Source organism: Oncorhynchus masou, chromosome 23, assembly GCF_036934945.1.
Source record: "Oncorhynchus masou masou isolate Uvic2021 chromosome 23, UVic_Omas_1.1, whole genome shotgun sequence".
Lineage (NCBI taxonomy): Eukaryota > Metazoa > Chordata > Actinopteri > Salmoniformes > Salmonidae > Oncorhynchus > Oncorhynchus masou.
The window spans coordinates 13,076,773-13,097,262 of NC_088234.1; the positions used below are offsets into that span (position 1 = coordinate 13,076,773).

Sequence of the window (20,490 nt, forward strand, 5' to 3'; positions counted from 1 at the left end):
AAACCATAGTCTGTCTTTTTTATGGCGGTTTTGGAGCAGTGGCTTCTTCCTTGCTGAGCGGCCTTTCAGGTTATGTCGAAATAGGATTTGTTTACTGTGGATATAGATACTTTTGTACCTGTTTCCTCCAGCATCTTCACAAGGTCCTTTGCTGTTGTTTTGGGATTGTTTTGCACTTTTCGCACCAAAGTACGTTCATCTCTAGGAGACAGAACGCGTCTCCTTCCTGAGCTGTATGACGGCTGCGTGGTCCCATGGTGTTTATACTTGCGTACTACTGTTTGTACAGATTGACGTGGTACCTTCAGGCGCTTGGAAATTGCTCCCAAGGATGAACCAGACTTATGGTGGTCTACAATTTTTTTTCTGAGGTCTTGGCTGATTTCTTTTGATTTTCCCATGATGTCAAGCAAAGTGGCACTGAGTTTGAAGGTAGGCCTTGAAATACCTCAAATTGACTCAAATGATGTCAATTAGCCTATCCGAAGCTTCTAAGGCCATGACATAATTTTGGGGAAATTTCCAAGCTGTTTAAAGGCACAGTCAATTTAGTGTATGTAAACTTCTGACCCACTGGAATTGTGATACAGTGAATTCTAAGTGAAATAATCTGTCTGTAAACAATTGTTGGAAAAATGACTTGTGTCATGCACAAAGTAGATGTCTTAACCGACTTGCCAGAACTATAGTTTGTTAACAAGAAATTTGTGGAGTGGTTGAAAAACTAGTTTTAATGACTCCAATCTAAGTGTGTGTAAACTTCCAACTTCAACTGTAGATGTGCTAGAAGAGAATAGAATACAATACCATACAATATAATGGGTTAAAATGAAGTGTTGAAAGAAAGAGAGAGTAAGAAGGGAGCCTTCTGTCTGGTTGCATTTTCTCCTTTTCCTGAATGGTCTATTGATAGATCAGTCCTGACAGATATCTGTCTATCCCTGTCTCACAGCTTGATCATATGCCTTAGTCTCCTGTAGAATGGAAGAAATATAGGCTACTTTATACATTTCCCAGGGGGAATTAGTTTGATTTAGGCTACCATGTATCTGTCGCCTAAAAAATCACATAATTAAATCATAACATTGTTACCTCAAAATATAATTAAATCCCCAGACTAAAATCACAATAAAGTCTCTGATGATTCTGCTTGATCATTGAATTGACTCATTGATTAAATTCATTGATTGATAAATTCAATTGTTTGATCACTTCCTTCTATCATTTAATCATTCATTACTATCTCTTCTAACATAAAGGTTTCCAACTCACTTCATCAGACATGTGACCATAATTATTTCTCCTGATACAGTATACAGTACCAGTCAAAAGTTTGGACACATCTACTCATTCAAGGGTTTTTCTTTATTTTTACAATTTTCTACATTGTACAATAATAGCGAAGACATTAAAACTCTGAAATAACAAATATGGAATCATGTAGTAACCAAAACAGTGTTTAAAAAATCAAAATATATTTTAGATTTTAGATTCTTCCAAGTAGCCTCCCTTTGCCTTGATGACAGGTTTGCACACTCTTGGCATTCTCTCAACCAGCTTCACCTGGAATGCATTTCCAATAGTGTTTAAGGATTTCACACATATGCTGAGCAAGTTTTAGCTGCTTTTCCTTCACTCTGTGGTCCAACTGGTCCAATTGGTTTGAGTATGGGTGATTGTGGATGCCAGGTCATCTGATGCAGATACCTAGGTGTCTGGTTAGACTGTAAACTCTCCTTCTAGACTCACATCAATCATTTCCAATCCAAAATTACATCTAGAATAGGCTTCCTATTTTGCAACTGTAGTAGAAAATTGAAAGCATCCTTCGCTCATGCTGCCAAACATACCCTCGTAAAACTGACTATCCTACCGATCCTTGCCTTCGGCGATGTCATTGGGGCGGCAGGGTAGCCTAGTGGTTAGAGCATTGGACTAGTAACCAAAAGGTTGCAAGTTCAACTCCCCGAGCTGACAAGGTACAAATCTGGTAAGCCAGGGGCTGAGTCACTGGCTTACTGAGGCTCTCATACCGTCCCTGGGAGGGGTGCGTCACCTGAGGGGGTTGAGTCACCGATGTGATCATCCTGTCTGGGTTGGCGCCCCCCCCCCCCTTGGGTTGTGCCGTGGCGGAGATCCTTGTGGGCTATACTCAGCCTTGTCTCAGGATGGTAAGTTGGTGGTTGAAGATATCCCTCTGGTGGTGTGGGGGATGTGCTTTGGCAAAGTGGGTGGGGTTATATTCTTCCTGTTTGGCCCTGTCCGGGGGTGTCCTCGGATGGGGCCACAGTGTCTCCTGACCCCTCCTGTCTCAGCCTCCAGTAGTTTATGTGTCGGGGGGCTAGGGTCAGTTTGTTATATCTGGAGTACTTCTCCTGTCCTATTCGGTGTACTGTGTGAATTTACCCACTGGCTCCTGTACATAGCCCATCTGTAAATAGCCCATCCAACTACCTCATCCCCATACTGTTTTTTTTATTTTTTTGCTCCTTTGCACCCCAGTATCTCTACTTGCACATTCATCTTCTGCACATCTATCACTCCAGTGTTTAATTTGTTTAATTGCTAAATTGTAATTATTTTGCTACCATGGCTTATTTATTGCATTACCTCCCTTATCTTACCTCATTTGCACACACTGTATATAGACTTTGTTTCCTATTGTGTTATTGACTGTACGTTTGTTTATTACATGTGTAACTCTGTTTTGTTCTTCGTGTCGCACTGCTTTGCTTGATCTTGTTAAGGTCGCAGTTGTAAATGAGAACTTGTTCTCAACTGGCCTACCTGGTTAAATAAAGGTGAAATAAAACATTTAAAAAAATAAACTCTCCTTCTTCATCAAATAGCCCTTATACAGCCTGGAGGTGTGTTGGGTCATTGTCCCATTTAAAAACAAATGATAGTCCCACTAAGTGCAAACCAAATGGGATGGCATATAGCTGCAGACTGCTGTGGTAGCCATGCTGGTTAAAAGTGCCTTGAATTGTAAATAAATCACTGACAGTTTCATCAGCTAAACACCCCCACACCTCCTCCTCCATGCTTCACGGTGGGAATCACACATACGGAAATCATCCTTTCACGCAGTCTCCTTTGAACAGTTGATGTTGAGATGTGTCTGTTACTTAAACTCTCTGAAGCATTTACTTGGGGTGCAATTTCTGAGGCTGGTAACTCTAATGAACTTATCCTCTGCAGCAGAAGTAGCTCTGGGTCTTCCATTTCTGTGGCGGTCCTCATGAGAGCCAGTTTCATCATAGTGCTTGATGGTTTTTGGGACTGCACTTGAAGAAACTGACCTTCATGTCTTAAAGTTATAATGGACGGTCGTTTCTCTTTGCTTATTTGAGCTGTACTTGCTATAATATCAACAAAGTATTTTACCAAATCTTCTGTATACAACCCCTACCTTGTCACAACACAACTGACTGGTTCAAACACAATACGAAGAAAAGAAAGTCCACAAATTAACTTTTGACAAGGCAAACCTGTTCATTGAAATGCATTCCCGAGTGACTACCTCATGAAGCTGGTTGAGAGAATGCCAAGAGTGTGCAAAGCTGTCATCAAGGCAAAGGGTGGCTACTTCGGAGAATCTCAAATATAAAATATATTTCGATTTTTGTGGTTACGGCATGATTCCATATGTGTTATTTATTATTGATTATTTTTGATGTTTTCACTATTATTCTATAATGTAGAAAATAGTACAAATAAAGAAAAAATCTTGAATGAGTAGGTGTGTCCAAACTTTTGACTGGTACTGTAAGTATTCAGACCCTTTAATATGAGACTCGAAATTGAGCTCAGGTGCATCCTGTTTCCATTGATCATCCTTGTGATGTGTCGACAACTTGAATGGAGTCCACCTGTGGTAAATTCAATTGATTGGACATGATTTGGAAAGGCACACGCCTGTCTATTTAAGGTCCCACAGTTGACAGTGCATGTCAGAGCAAAAAAACAAGCAATGAGGTCGAAGAAATTGTCCGTAGAGTTCCAAGACAGGATTGTGTCGAGGCACAGATCTGGGGAAGGGTACCAAAAATGTCTGCAGCATTGAAGGTCCCCAAGAACACAGTAGTGTCCATCATTCTTAAATGGAAGAAGTTTGGATCCACCAAGACTCTTCCCTGAGCAATTGTGGGAGAAGGTCCTTGGTCAGAGAGATGACCAAGAACCTGATGGTCACTCTGACAGAGCTCTAGAGTTCCTCTGTGGAGATGGGAGAACCTTCCAGAAGGACGACCATCACCAAACAGGCCTTTATGGTAGAGTGTCCAGACGGAAGCCACTCCTCAGTAAAAGGCACATGACAGCCGACCCGGAGTTTGTCAAAGGGCACCTAAAGACTCTCAGACCATGAGAAACAAGATTCTCTGGTCTGATGAAACCAAGATTGAACTCTTTGGCCTGAATGCCAAGTGTCACGTCTGGAGGAAACCTGGCACCCTCCCTACGGTGAAGCATGTTGGTGGCAACATCATAGTGTGGGGATGTTTTTCAGCTGCACTTTTTTGGTTACTACATGATTCCATATGTGTTCTTTCATAGTTTTGATGTCTTCACTATTATTCTACTACATTTTGGAAAATTGTACAAATAAAGAAATAGTACAAATAAAGAAAAATCCTGGAATGAGTAGGTGTGTCCAAACTTTTGACTGGTACTGTATATTGGCAACATTTTAAATACCTTTCTATTAAATCCAATGCAATGATTTGGCACAACATAACAAATGTGTCTTATCAGTCCTATTTGTATTTATGTATGTATTTATTCTTCATTAGCATTAACAGGACCAATGAAAATGGAAGTAACATGGTGCCTTTAAAACAAGTAGAAAGAGTCTAGACGTATTCAGGTGAGGTGTAAAAACCCAGTAGGCTACACCCCAACAGGCCTCTATACTGAGGATGTTCAGCACAGGCCTCTATACTGAGGATGTTCAGCACAGGGCTCTATACTGAGGATGTTCAGCACAGGCCTCTATACTGAGGATGTTCAGCACAGGCCTCTATACTGAATGTGTTCAGCACAGGCCTCTATACTGAGGATGTTCAGCACAGGCCTCTATACTGAATGTGTTCAGCACAGGCCTCTATACTGAATGTGTTCAGCACAGGCCTCTATACTGAGGATGTTCAGCACAGGCCTCTATACTGAATGTGTTCAGCACAGGCCTCTATACTGAGAATGTTCAGCACAGGCCTCTATACTGAGGATGTTCAGCACAGGCCTCTATACTGAGGATGTTCAGCACAGGCCTCTATACTGAGAATGTTCAGCACAGGCCTCTATACTGAGGATGTTCAGCACAGGCCTCTATACTGAGGATGTTCAGCACAGGCCTCTATACTGAGGATGTTCAGCACAGGCCTCTATACTGAGAATGTTCAGCACAGGCCTCTATACTGAGAATGTTCAGCACAGGCCTCTATACTGAGAATGTTCAGCACAGGCCTCTATACTGAGAATGTTCAGCACAGGCCTCTATACTGAGGATGTTCAGCACAGGCCTCTATACTGAGGATGTTCAGCACAGGCCTCTATACTGAGGATGTTCAGCACAGGCCTCTATACTGAGGATGTTCAGCACAGGCCTCTATACTGAGGATGTTCAGCACAGGCCTCTATACTGAGGATGTTCAGCACGGGCCTCTATACTGAGAATGTTCAGCACTAACAACATGGTGATGGCTCCACGTGTATACCCAGAGCCCTGCTCTGAGAGGCCAATGGCTGGTTCTGCTGCACTATTGGCACAAGGGAACAAGGGAACAATTGGTCAACATCTTGGTAATCGGGTCAGTCATCTTGCGTTCAGTTTGGCTTCAGAATAACTGGATAATTGTTTTGTCCTGAAACATGAAAAAATGTATAATAGAAAAATATATACAGTGGGGAGAACAAGTATTTGATACAGTGCCGATTTTGCAGGTTTTCGTATTTACAAAGCATGTAGAGGTCTGAAAATGTTATCATAGGTACACTTCAACTGTGAGAGACGGAATCTAAAACAAAAATCCAGAAAATCACATTGTATGATTTTAAGTAATTAATTTGCATTTTATTGCATGACGTAAGAATTTGATACATCAGAAAAGCAGAACTTAATATTTGGTACAGAAACCTTTGTTAGCAATTACAGACATCATACGTTTCCTGTAGTTCTTGACCAGGTTTGCACACACTGCAGCAGGGATTTTGGCCCACTCTTCCATACAGACCTTCTCCAGATCCTTCAGGTTTCGGGTAGTCGCTGGGCAATACGGACTTTCAGCTCCCTCCAAAGATTTTCTATTGGGTTCAGGTCTGGAGACCGGCTAGGCCACTCCAGGACCTTGAGATGCTTCTTACGGGGCCACTCCTTAGTTGCCCTGGCTGTGTGTTTCGGGTCGTTGTCATGCTTGAAGACCCAGCCACGACCCATCTTCAATGCTCTTACTGAGGGAAGGAGGTTATTGGCCAAGATCTCGCAATACATGGCCCCATCCATCCTCCCCTCAATACGGTGCTGTCGTCCTGTCCCCTTTGCAGAAAAGCATCCCCAAAGAATGATGTTTCCACCTCCATGCTTCACAGTTGGGATGGTGTTCTTGGTGTTGTACTCATCCTTCTTCTTCTTCCTCCAAACACGGCGAGTGGAGTTTAGACCAAAAAGCTCTATTGTTGTCTTATCAGACCACATGACATGCTTGCTAGAAGCATTTGTTTCAGACATAAGGAAGTGGATGGCTGCAAACTTTCTACTTTTAAATTCAGACAAAACAGAGATGCTTGTTCTAGGTCCCAAGAAACAAAGAGATCTTCTGTTGAATCTGACAATTAATCTTAATGGTTGTACAGTCGTCTCAAATAAAACTGTGAAGGACCTCTGCGTTACTTTGGACCCTGATCTCTCTTTTGAAGAACATATCAAGACCATTTCAAGGACAGCTTTTTTCCATCTACGTAACATTGCAAAAATCAGAAACTTTCTGTCCAAAAATGATGCAGAAAAATTAATCCATTCTTTTGTCACTTCAAGGTTAGACTACTGCAATGCTCTACTTTCCGGCTACCCGGAAAAAGGTACATACCTACACGTACGCTACGGGCACAAGACGCAGGCCTCCTAATTGTCCCTAGAATTTCTAAGCAAACAGCTGGAGGCAGGGCTTTCTCCTATAGAGCTCCATTTTTATGGAACGGTCTGCCTACCCATGTCAGAGACGCAAACTCAGTCTCAACCTTTAAGTCTTTACTGAAGACTGATCTCATCAGTGGGTCATATGATTGAGTGTAGTCTGGCCCAGGAGTGGGAAGGTGAACGGAAAGGCTCTGGAGCAACGAATCGCCCTTGCTGTCTCTGCCTGGCCGGTTCCCCTCTTTCCACTGGGATTCTCTGCCTCTAACCCTATTACAGGGGCTGAAGTCACTGGCTTACTGGGGCTCTCTCATGCTGTCCCTGGAAGGGGTGCGTCACCTGAGTGGGTTGATTCACTGATGTGGTCATCCTGTCTGGGTTGGCGCCCCCCCTTGGGTTGTGCCATGGCGGAGATCTTTGTGGGCTATACTCAGCCTTGTCTCAGGATGGTAAGTTGGTGGTTGAAGATATCCCTCTAGTGGTGTGGGGGCTGTGCTTTGGCAAAGTGGGTGGGGTTATATCCTTCCTGTTTGGCCCTGTCCGGGGGGGGTCCTTGGATGGGTCCACAGTGTCTCCTGACCCCTCCTGTCTCAGCCTCCAGTATTTATGCTGCAGTAGTTTATGTGTCGGGGGGCTAGGGTCAGTTTGTTATATCTGGAGTACTTCTCCTGTCCTATTTGGTGTCCTGTGTGAATCTAAGTGTGCGTTCTCTAATTCTCTCCTTCTCTCTTTCTTTCGCTCTCTCGGAGGACCTGAGCCCTAGGACCATGCCCCAGGACTACCTGACATGATGACTCCTTGCTGTCCCCAGTCCACCTGGCCGTGCTGCTGCTCCAGTTTCAACTGTTCTGCCTTATTATTATTCGACCATGCTGGTCACTTACGAACATTTGAACATCTTGGCCATGTTCTGTTATAAACTCCACCCAGCACAGCCAGAAGAGGACTGGCCACCCCACATAGCCTGGTTCCTCTCTAGGTTTCTTCCTAGGTTTTGGCCTTTCTATGGAGTTTTTCCTAGCCACCGTGCTTCTACACCTGCATTGCTTGCTGTTTGGGGTTTTAGGCTGGGTTTCTGTACAGCACTTTGAGATATCAGCTGATGTACGAAGGGCTATATAAATAAATTTGATTTGATTTAATGACCTTCTCCCATTCCTCCTCTGGATCATCCAGATGGTCATTGGCAAACTTCAGACGGGCCTGGACATGCGCTGGCTTGAGCAGGGGGACCTTGCGTGCGCTGCAGGATTTTAATCCATGACGGCGTAGTGTGCTACTAATGGTTTTCTTTGAGACTGTGGTCTCAGCTCTCTTCAGGTCATTGACCAGGTCCTGCCGTGTAGTTCTGGGCTGATCTCTCACCTTCCTCATGATCACTGATGCCCCACGAGGTGAGATCTTGCATGGAGCCCCAGACCGAGGGTGATTGAACGTCATCTTGAACTTCTTCCATTTTCTAATAATTGCGCCAACAGTTGTTGCATTCTCACCAAGCTGCTTGCCTATTGTCCTGTAGCCCATCCCAGCCTTGTGCAGGTCTACAATTTATCCCTGATGTCCTTACACAGCTCTCTGGTCTTGGCCATTGTGGAGAGGTTGAAGTCTGTTTGATTGAGTGTGTGGACAGGTGTCTTTTATACAGGTAACGAGTTCAAACAGGTGCAGTTAATACAGGTAATGAGTGGAGAACAGGAGGGATTCTTAAAGAAAAACTAACAAGTCTGTGAGAGCCGGAATTCTTACTGGTTGGTAGGTGATCAAATACTTATGTCATTCAATAAAATGCTAATTAATTACTTAAAAATCATACAATGTGATTTTCTGGATTTTTGTTTTAGATTCCGTCTCTCATCTTTGAAGTGTACCTATGATAAAAAATTACAGACCTCTACATGCTTTGTAAGTAGGAAAACCTGCAAAATCAGCAGTGTATCAAATACTTGTTCTCCCCACTGTATGTTAAAACACATTTCTAAAAGATATTAAAAAAAGAGAAACAAATCCAGGCCTTGAGGGCTGTTGTTCTGCTTGGTTTTCATATCCTCCCAGGACTTATTAACCATCAATTAATGTCATTGACTGGTTTGATAGTCTAAACACTGGTTGCCATGTTGAAATCAATCTCTGATTAAATGTCAAGGATAAAAATCCACAAACACTACTGCAGCCTATGAACCCCTCCTTTAAAGGGATAGTCCATTTCTAAAGAATGACAATCACCATACACTGTTGAGTTTAAGGACTGGATCTGAAATGAACATACACTGTTGAGCTTAAAGACTGGATCTGAAATGAACATACACTGTTGAGCTTAAAGACTGGATCTGAAGGACCCCTCCTTTCAAGGGATAGTTCACTCGAAAGTTCTTCTGACCATTTTCCTCAAAAGAGCAAGCACATTCTGTTCTGAAGATCTGCAAGTTTCAGTCTCAAATTAATGAGAAATATATATAGGCACCATCTAACTCAAGTTTATTAAATGATTACAACCGGGCAATTATCCAACAGTGATTATTGAAATCATTTGTAGGCCTACCCACTCTAATACACTATACATTTTCTCACTACATATAAGGTAGAATACAAAACTGTAGTTAAATTAATTATTTTATTAGGAATATTCATCCCTTATAAGTCCAATGACTTGACAGGTGTCCACAGATCTGTATCTGTAGCCTAGTGTCCTATTTTAACCTTTCACCTGAGAGAGAAAGCTGTTTCATACCTTCTAAAAACACCTCCAATTGAACCTTTATATGTTAGCATATATACCGTACCCATGTGTACTACTGCACACACAGCCAACCATCCTCACCCAATGAATTTCTCTTCATACTACTCTGAAACTTTTCTCAGCGGCTCTTTTTCAAAGGCGTGGGTATGACAAGGCCTCCCCTTGTCGACCAATCACCAACGAGAAACCCGTAAAGTGTGTAGAGCAGCGTCCAATCAGCAGTTTGGGAGGCTGTTTTGAACCGACCCGGCCGCTAGCCAATCAGGCCGTTCTCGTATTGAGCTAGCGCGAGGCTGTCTACATATGGATAGAGAAGACAGGAGAAAGGCGAGACTGTAGGATTCCAGAATCCAGACTGACTTGACTGCTGCTTAACAATACAGGTACGTTACTTGTTATAACAATAATAACATTGCATTCTTTTTTACTACCACCATTTCAATAATTTATAACATTGACTTGTGTTAAATGACATGGTTATTTTAATAGTTTGAATTGAGATTATGTTATTGTTAAGTCTTTCTGTGGTATTTTAGTGCAATTATGGTTTAAATGTGCTTAGATGTTATTCATTTTGCAGGCAAATAGTGTTTGATAATTTTTTCCCCCATAATGTGTGATTTATTGTGGTATTGACAGAAATCTGCTGAAAATGGCCTTGATCTATTTTAATATTGTTTACACGGTCATTTATTATAAAGAAAATGAACATGTCACTGTTGTCTCGTGGACTCTGTTTTTTCCTGATTTTTAAAGTAACCAAAAGTTATTAAACTGTAATTTTCTGAGGCTTGTATTCCTCACACGCATCGCTGCTGTGTGTAACACTGTGAATATGGCTGGCTATTGCCTGTCTACGAATAACACTGTTCTTCTATTGCGACCCAATTTCGATGTCATCTACATAAATAATCATACATTTTCAGAATAAACGTTTGTTTTCCGCTGAACTCTTTTATCTCTATTCAATAATGTAAAGAAAATGTTAATGTCATCGTCGAAAAGCTGTTTTTGAGATTTGTTATCGCCCTTAGTCAAATGATTGCTCTCACCATGTAGTAAAATGGCTGGCGATTTAAACCATTGAGGAAAGGCAGCGCTAACGCAGAGAAGGGACGGGGAATTGTTGGAGAAAAACAAATTATCTACGGACGAAAAATACTGCACTTTTTCGTTTTCCATTCGAAATGTTTATCTCTAACTTTCTGCATTAAAGTATTTTTATTTTTCTCTTTTTATTCATTTTCGCAACTTCTCGATTGCAGCAGGATGGCTGGCGCACTGTCTTTGTTACCGAGAGCAATGCACCAAGCGACAGTCAGGGGTATAACTTCAGAAAACAGTGAAATGTCACGAAATACGAAATGACAGTTTTAATATATTAACCCGAATAAAAAGAACGGACTTTGTTTTATCTGACTACGTTGTTTTGTTTTTAATTAGCGGACACATTTAGTCGTTATAGCTCTTGGAACCGGAGGGGGGTGTGTATCGCTTTGTTACATAGTCAGCCCCGTAAGCCTTCCCCTCGCTCTACAGAAGCCATTTTATTCAATGGGAGCTCCAGCGAAGAACTGCACTCTCCTCGCCTGTATAGCAGCCACACTACCCAATACTAGGCGCTATGAACTGGGACTGAGCTACCGTACGGAGCGGGGAATTAAAAACCGAAAAAGTAATAACATTTCTGGCAAAGTAAGATTGAAATAGGCAAGAAGGTGGAAAATAAACAGGAGTTTCTCTCATGAGGACGCATTTCACAAAATGGAAGATGAATAATTCGCGTTGATGACCTCTCTATTTTTCTCTGTATGTGTAGTTGAAGCGTCTCATTCTATCGCAACATAGTAACTAGTCGGAGCGCTCCCTATACTATAGCTGGTATGAAGAAAGTAAAGTTCGCGTTGCGTTGGATGCAATGGAGTAAAGTTTAGAGAGCTAAAAAATATGAAAATAAAAGGCAGAAAATGGCTAATGACAAGGAGATGGGCGGTGGCGAGGGGAGAATATGGTGGGGGCTTTCTTATTTGATTGAGATTCTAATGGGAGGTGTTTTGTAAAAATGCTCATTTACTTTGTAGATTAGAATTCGATTATTTTCCAAATTTGAATTTATATCTAAGTATCAATTCACATTCCCAAGAATGACATTTCTCAAATAGCCTAGTTAAATCTAGATTAGAATTCGATTATTTTCCAAAATTGAATTTATATCTAAATATCAATTCACATTCCCAAGAAGGACATTTCTCAAATAGCCTAGTTAAATCATTTTAAGTATTTTTGAGAAATGAAAATAAAAACCTTACACTCCATTGTAATTACATAGTAAAAACAGACATTACAACAGCACATAGTCTCATAGCCACATTTCCTTAATTCCCCATTTTCCTCCATTCTAAGACTCCTTGGCCAATTCCACATCTTCTCCATTGTCACACCTACAGAATGCAAATGCATTCCAACCAATTCTTATTCTAGAGCAAATTGGAATTTATTCTAATTCTAAAACTGATTCTTATTCTAGAACTCCTAAATTCTAATTCCCTTGTTCCCTTCTATGGTTCCACCACCTACCATAATAATCATAATTTATTCAACTTTTATAGTACTTTTCATTATATAAAGAATCTCAAAGCTCTTTAAAGCAACACAAAAAAAGACAAGCAATTTAGAAAACAACAACATAATTCATGAGATAGAATGTCATGAGAGGGTTGTCAAGTTCATGGCTTGAGTGGTCTTTGGAGGGAGGTGACCGAAGTACTGTGTCATCAAGGTGGTTTGCCATTAATGTGAAGTTGACCACCACCAGTGGTCAATGATGTTAAATTAATCTGTTGGGTGTTGTGTAATCACATTATGTCTGAATTAATTTGTCAATAAAGACCACAGTTAGTCTCCAACATGAATTGTGTTTGACTCTCCATTCACAAATGTCATCAAATGTTTATTGAAATGAACATGCCATGGTCAATGTGCTTTGGTACTTGCATCACCTGAAAAAAAATAGTATACAGGTTCACTTTCCCAGAAGAAAATCAAACCACAACATTGAATTAACCCATTTTCATCTTCTCTCCACTCTCACCAGATACTGACCCAATCAACCAATTAACCAATCAACGAGTTCCATACCACAGCTAGGCCCCGCCCAGTGACCAGGATGGCTAAAGGCACTCCAGGAAAGCCCAAAGGCAAGATGTCCTCCTACGCCTACTTCGTTCAGACCTGCCGTGAGGAGCACAAGAAGAAGACCCCTGAGATACCTGTCAACTTTGCTGAGTTCTCCAAGAAGTGCTCCGGAAGATGGAAGGTGAGGAATGGATGGATGGATAGATACTTTATTGGTCCCTGAAGGACAATTAATAACAATTTCTAGTTAGTTATCACAATGAAGTTGATTAATTGATTGGTGACATATCATGTTTTTTTATGCAAAAAAATATATTTTCACATCTTATTTCACAGTTCTAGAGATGAGATAATGAGGATGATGTGATTGAGATTATTAACTAGCATGCCATGTAGTGTTGCCTGGCCAATACATCACACTACGCAGCCCACACAAATGGTTATTGGGACAGAGGTCAAGTTCATTTAATTAATTAGTTTTACCAAAATTAAATTCAATAAATCTTTTGCTCCCAAATCTATTGTTCCCCTAAAGGACAAACGGGGTGGTAGCCTAAAGCTTACAAATCAAGAACGGCAAGTTATTTGTTGACTAAGGTGTGGTTACATGTTCCGTACTGCAGGTGGTGCAACAAGACCACATATCATGCTGGCTTCTTATATTAAATGATAATTAGGCGACCTTCAATAGACCTCTCTGTTTGAATCCGTTTTTTTTCATATGGTACCAAATGAACACTGCCCATGTGTCCATCCTTTCAAAGTCTATTGCTGGGAATGTTTTAAGTGGTGTAAATGTTGTGATTTTTTTTCCCCCAGACGATGTCTGGTAAGGAGAAGGGGAAGTTTGACGACATGGCGAAGCAGGATAAGGTGCGTTACGACAACGAGATGATGCACTTCGCCCCTGGAGGCAAGAAGGGAAGGAAGAAGGACCCCAACGCACCAAAGAGGCCCTCGTACGTATCACACACACAGACTGGCACACACATACATGGATGGAGTCACAGACAGACAGACAGACAGACACAGACAGACACACAGACACACACACAGACAGACAGACAGACAGACAGACAGACAGACAGACAGACACAGACAGACACACAGACACACACACAGACTCCTTCACTCATGTTTTGGTTTTCAGTAAGTATATCAATACACACATCAGACATCACGACACACTAAAATGAAGAAAAAAAAATCACAATAATAAATCAAATAATAATTTCTCCACAGCTCTGGTTTCTTCATCTTCTGTGCGGACCACCGGCCCAAGATCAAGGCCCAGCACCCCAGCCTGGGCATCGGGGACGTGGCCAAGAAACTGGGGGAGCAATGGAACAACCTGACTGATGCCACCAAACAGCCCTACCTGATCAAGGCCAACAAACTCAAAGACAAATACCAGAAGGTAAACTAACTTACCTGTGTATTGTATTGTACCACATACACACAAAGATAGTTTACCTTCTGGTAATTAACTTACCTGTGTATTGTATTGTACCACATACACACAAGATAATTACCAGGAAGTAACATTTATAATGATTGATGAATTGATTGGTTACATTACACCTTGTATCTGATATCTGCACCGTTTTACAGTCACACATTGCACATTTTCACACACACACACACACACACACACACACACACACACACACACACACACACACACACACACACACACACACACACACACACACACACACACACACACACACACACACACACACACACACACTTCAACCAGGTACCTTATTAAAAACAACTTTCACTTGAATAATAACCTGACAACATCGCTACCGATCAAAACATCTATCAACCAATCAAATTAAATAGAATCCAGTGTGTTTCTGTTACCTGACCCCAAGTGAGAAGTTCAAATTGGACACCAATATCCACCACTGTTGATTAGCCAGTGTAGCCTGGACAACACCCAATGTTGTCCCAGCCAGTTGAATAACACATTTGACTCTCTCTCCCTCTCCCTCCCTCCCTCTCTCCCCCAGGACGTTGCTGACTATAAGTCCGGTAAGGGCAAGGTGGTAGTTCCGAGCATGGCAATGGCCCCAAAGCCCATGACGAAGAGTAATATGGACGACGATGATGATGACGACGATGAGGAAGACGAGGAGGAGGAGGATGAGGAGGAGGATGACGAGTAGATCGCCCGAGTTCTGTTTTGTGTTTTATTATGATGGTGACGATAATGATGATTATTAAGTCATGCGTTTTCCTTTCCAGTTTGAAAAGCGATTTGTAGGGTTAAGAAGAAACACAGGTGATATCTTTTTATGTTCCTTAATGACATTGCTCCGCGCCCTTCCCTCCATTCTATTCCCTCCTTCCACCTCTTTGTTGTTTTGACGTTGTCATTATGTTCATATTGTGTTAACTGCTTCTGTAAAGTTCTCTTTGTACATTGTGTCAAGTTAAGATGTTGAGACTGTACGTTACTATGGCAACTGTGATTGAACTCAAAGTAGACCCCTAATACCCCCCCCCAACAGCTGTGTGTGTGTGTCTGTGTGTGTGTGCTCATGCTCGTGTGTGTGTGTGTGTGTTTGTGTTACCGTGTCCATCTCACCAGCACTGTCCAGTGTCTTCCTCAAAACCCGCCTAGCATTGTCTCTTTAACAGGCTCTATATCGATTCAACGGAGAAGCATTTAAAACCAGTGGTAGCATTGCAGTATATATAAACACCTTTTTGTTTCTGGGATTCGTCCCAAATTACACCCTATTCCTTATATAGTGCACTACTTTTGACTAGGGCCTATAAGGAATCCCATGGAGCTGTGGTTAAAAGTAGTGCACTATATAGGGAATAGGGCGCCATCTGGGACTTTGTTTTTAAAAAGAATGTGCAAGGTGTTGTTTTACTGTATATGGTTGACTTAGACTTTAGTCCATGTTTTTTTTATTTTAAATTTGTAATGATTATTTTTCTGAGGCCTCCAGATGTAAGGTGATTTCTGATTGCACATATCTAGTAGGGGTGGTGTTGTTGTATCTAGGTGGCTGTTTGTGTAGCTGTGTGTTGGTTGTTGCACCAGGAAGTGTTGCCATGGTGAAACTAACTCCCAGTTCAACAGCCTCCCATGTAAACGAACAGTAGTGGCTGGTTAGCTAGTGTATGCTGGCCAACAGTCATTTAATACTATGGTTCAGGGTCGTTTAGTAACTTCCACTACAGTCACATTTTCACTTAGTCATGCATTGATGTCAATGGGAGACAGAGTGAAAATTTGACTTAAGTAAAAGTTAAGATTCGCTCCTTTGAAACCCGAGGATGATGGAAAACATCCAAACAACAGTATATAATGGAAACTATAATTTCCTTTTTGGCTAAGTGCATTTTAACCGTTCGTTGTTGTAAGATCTCTCATGATGAAAAACAAAAAACGACACTGAGTGAAAAAGCACGACTATTGAAGAAAATAAACCTGTACTTATCTGTATCTAAGATTTTTTCTTTTTTGTATGTTTAGAAAAAGCTATGTTTGGAATTATTATTAAAGTATGACATTTTTACACGTGGTGTTATGTATTAATGATTTTCATTTTGCTGCTTGAAAGTCTCTCTCACCAAAACATTCTCATGTTGTCACGTGAAACCCCCCCAAACACATATCATTATTAAACAAGTTGTCTGAATATTATTATAACTAAAAGTGGATCTGCAATAAAGAGAACATACATTTCTCATGGAACTTATACTTTACTATTAGAAGAATGATTAAACTCTGTACTTTACTCCTAGAACAATTATTGACCTCAATACGATTCTTGCTACGTAAGCTTAACTTTCTGAACATTCGAGACGTGTAGTCCACTTGTCATTCCAATCTCCTTTGCATTAGCGTAGCCTCTTCTGTAGCCTGTCAACTATGTGTCTATCTATCCCTGTTCTCTCCTCTCTGCACAGACCATACAAACGCTCCACACCGCGTGGCCGCGGCCACCCTAATCTGGTGGTCCCTGCGCGCACGACCCACGTGGAGTTCCAGGTCTCCGGTAGCCTCTGGAACTGCCGATCTGCGGCCAACAAGGCAGAGTTCATCTCAGCCTATGCCCGCTCCGTGGCTCGACGACTCATTGCGAGCTCACAGAACAGTGCTCCGGGCAGCCGAGCGGAAATGGAGGAAAACTCGCCTCCCTGCGGACCTGGCATCCTTTCACTCCCTCCTCTCTACATTTTCCTCCTCTGTCTCTGCTGCTAAAGCCACTTTCTACCACTCTAAATTCCAAGCATCTGCCTCTAACCCTAGGAAGCTCTTTGCCACCTTCTCCTCCCTCCTGAATCATCCTCCCCCTCCCCCCTCCTCCCTCTCTGCAGATGACTTCGTCAACCATTTTGAAAAGAAGGTCGACGACATCCGATCCTCGTTTGCTAAGTCAAACGACACCGCTGGTTCTGCTCACACTGCCCTACCCTGTGCTCTGACCTCTTTCTCCCCTCTCTCTCCAGATGAAATCTCGCTTCTTGTAACGGCCGGCCGCCCAACAACCTGCCCGCTTGACCCTATCCCCTCCTCTCTTCTCCAGACCATTTCCGGAGACCTTCTCCCTTACCTCACCTCGCTCATCAACTCATCCCTGACCGCTGGCTACGTCCCTTCCGTCTTCAAGAGAGCGAGAGTTGCACCCCTTCTGAAAAAACCTACACTCGATCCCTCCGATGTCAACAACTACAGACCAGTATCCCTTCTTTCTTTTCTCTCCAAAACTCTTGAACGTGCCGTCCTTGGCCAGCTCCCCGCTATCTCTCTCAGAATGACCTTCTTGATCCAAATCAGTCAGGTTTCAAGACTAGTCATTCAACTGAGACTGCTCTTCTCTGTATCACGGAGGCGCTCCGCACTGCTAAAGCTAACTCTCTCTCCTCTGCTCTCATCCTTCTAGACCTATCGGCTGCCTTCGATACTGTGAACCATCAGATCCTCCTCTCCACCCTCTCCGAGTTGGGCATCTCTGGCGCGGCCCACGCTTGGATTGCGTCCTACCTGACCGGTCGCTCCTACCAGGTGGCGTGGCGAGAATCTGTCTCCTCGCCACGCGCTCTCACCACTGGTGTCCCCCAGGGCTCTGTTCTAGGCCCTCTCCTATTCTCGCTATACACCAAGTCACTTGGCTCTGTCATAACCTCACATGGTCTCTCCTATCATTGCTATGCAGACAACACACAATTAATCTTCTCCTTTCCCCCAACTCTCCGAGTTGGGCATCTCCGGCGCGGCCCACGCTTGGATTGCGTCCTACCTGACCGGTCGCTCCTACCAGGTGGCGTGGCGAGAATCTGTCTCCTCGCCACGCGCTCTCACCACTGGTGTCCCCCAGGGCTCTGTTCTAGGCCCTCTCCTATTCTCGCTATACACCAAGTCACTTGGCTCTGTCATAACCTCACATGGTCTCTCCTATCATTGCTATGCAGACGACACACAATTAATCTTCTCCTTTCCCCCTTCTGATGACCAGGTGGCGAATCGCATCTCTGCATGTCTGGCAGACATATCAGTGTGGATGACGGATCACCACCTCAAGCTGAACCTCGGCAAGACGGAGCTGCTCTTCCTCCCGGGGAAGGACTGCCCGTTCCATGATCTCGCCATCACGGTTGACAACTCCATTGTGTCCTCCTCCCAGAGCGCTAAGAACCTTGGCGTGATCCTGGACAACACCCTGTCGTTCTCAACTAACATCAAGGCGGTGGCCCGTTCCTGTAGGTTCATGCTATACAACATCCGCAGAGTACGACCCTGCCTCACACAGGAAGCGGCGCAGGTCCTAATCCAGGCACTTGTCATCTCCCGTCTGGATTACTGCAACTCGCTGTTGGCTGGGCTCCCTGCCTGTGCCATTAAACCCCTACAACTCATCCAGAACGCCGCAGCCCGTCTGGTGTTCAACCTTCCCAAGTTCTCTCACGTCACCCCGCTCCTCCGCTCTCTCCACTGGCTTCCAGTTGAAGCTCGCATCCGCTACAAGACCATGGTGCTTGCCTACGGAGCTGTGAGGGGAACGGCACCGCAGTACCTCCAGGCTCTGATCAGGCCCTACACCCAAACAAGGGCACTGCGTTCATCCACCTCTGGCCTGCTCGCCTCCCTACCACTGAGGAAGTACAGTTCCCGCTCAGCCCAGTCAAAACTGTTCGCTGCTCTGGCCCCCAATGGTGGAACAAACTCTCTCATGACGCCAGGACAGCGGAGTCAATCACCACCTTCCGGAGACACCTGAAACCCCACCTCTTCAAGGAATACCTAGGATAGGATAAAGTAATCCTTCTCACCCCCCCCTTAAATGATTTAGATGCACTATTGTAAAGTGGCTGTTCCACTGGATGTCAGAAGGTGAATTCACCAATTTGTAAGTCGCTCTGGATAAGAGCGTCTGCTAAATGACTTAAATGTAAATGTAAATGTAGAACAATGATTGACCTCTTTACTCCTAGAAGAATGATTGACCTCTGTACTTTAATCCCAGAAGATTGATGGATCTCTGTACATGACTCATAGAAGATTGATTGAACTCTGTATGTTACTCTTAGAAGAATGATTGACCTCTTTACACCTAGAAGAATGATTGAACTCTGTACTTTACTCCTAGGAGAATGATGGAACTCTGTACTTTATACCAAGCAGAATGATGGAACTCTGTAATTTATACCAAGCAGAATGATGGAACTCTGTACTTTATACCAAGCAGAATGATGGAACTCTGTAATTTATACCAAGCAGAATGATTGAACTCTGTACTTTACTCCTAGGAGAATGATGGAACTCTGTACTTTATACCAAGCAGAATGATTGAACTCTGTAATTTATACCAAGCAGAATGATTGAACTCTGTAATTTACACCAAGCAGAATGATGGAACTCTGTACTTTATACCAAGCAGAATGATGGAACTCTGTACTTTATACCAAGCAGAATGATGGAACTCTGTAATTTATACCAAGCAGAATGATTGAACTCTGTAATTTATACCAAGCAGAATGATGGAACTCTGTAATTTATACCAAGCAGAATGATGGAACTCTGTAATTTATACCAAGCAGAATGATGGAACTCTGTACTTTATACCAAGCAGAATGATGGAACTCTGTAATTTATACCAAGCAGAATGATGGAACTCTGTAATTTATACCAAGCAGAATGATGGAACTCTGTAATTTATACCAAGCAGAATGATGGAACTCTGTACTTTATACCAAGCAGAATGATGGAACTCTGTAATTTATACCAAGCAGAATGATGGAACTCTGTAATTTATACCAAGCAGAATGATGGAACTCTGTAATTCATACCAAGCAGAATGATGGAACTCTGTACTTTACTACTAGGAGAATGATTGAACTCTGTACTTTATACCAAGCAGAATGATGGAACTCTGTAATTCATACCAAGCAGAATGATGGAACTCTGTACTTTACTCCTAGGAGAATGATTGAACTCTGTACTTTATACCAAGCAGAA

The 20,490-nt window shown here is 42.7% G+C and overlaps 1 protein-coding gene across 1 annotated transcript; it reads left to right on the top strand.

Moving 5' to 3' along the window:
- Positions 1 to 10,174: 10,174 nt before the first annotated feature.
- Positions 10,175 to 16,548, top strand: LOC135510328 (high mobility group protein B3-like). The gene is made up of 5 exons (XM_064931166.1): positions 10,175 to 10,252; positions 12,964 to 13,185; positions 13,824 to 13,963; positions 14,247 to 14,421; positions 15,023 to 16,548. The coding sequence occupies exons 2-5, from the start codon at positions 13,036 to 13,038 to the stop codon at positions 15,176 to 15,178; spliced, it is 621 nt and encodes a 206-aa protein (XP_064787238.1). The 5' UTR covers positions 10,175 to 10,252; positions 12,964 to 13,035; the 3' UTR covers positions 15,179 to 16,548.
- The last annotated feature ends 3,942 nt before the right edge of the window (positions 16,549 to 20,490 follow it).

Coding starts and splice junctions, on each gene's coding strand:
- LOC135510328 (XM_064931166.1), top strand. CDS start 13,036: ATGGCTAAAGGCACTCCAGGAAAGCCCAAAGGCAAGATGTCCTCCTAC. Junction 13,186..13,823: donor AGTGCTCCGGAAGATGGAAG/GTGAGGAATGGA, acceptor TTTTTCCCCCAG/ACGATGTCTGGTAAGGAGAA. Junction 13,964..14,246: donor AACGCACCAAAGAGGCCCTC/GTACGTATCACA, acceptor ATTTCTCCACAG/CTCTGGTTTCTTCATCTTCT.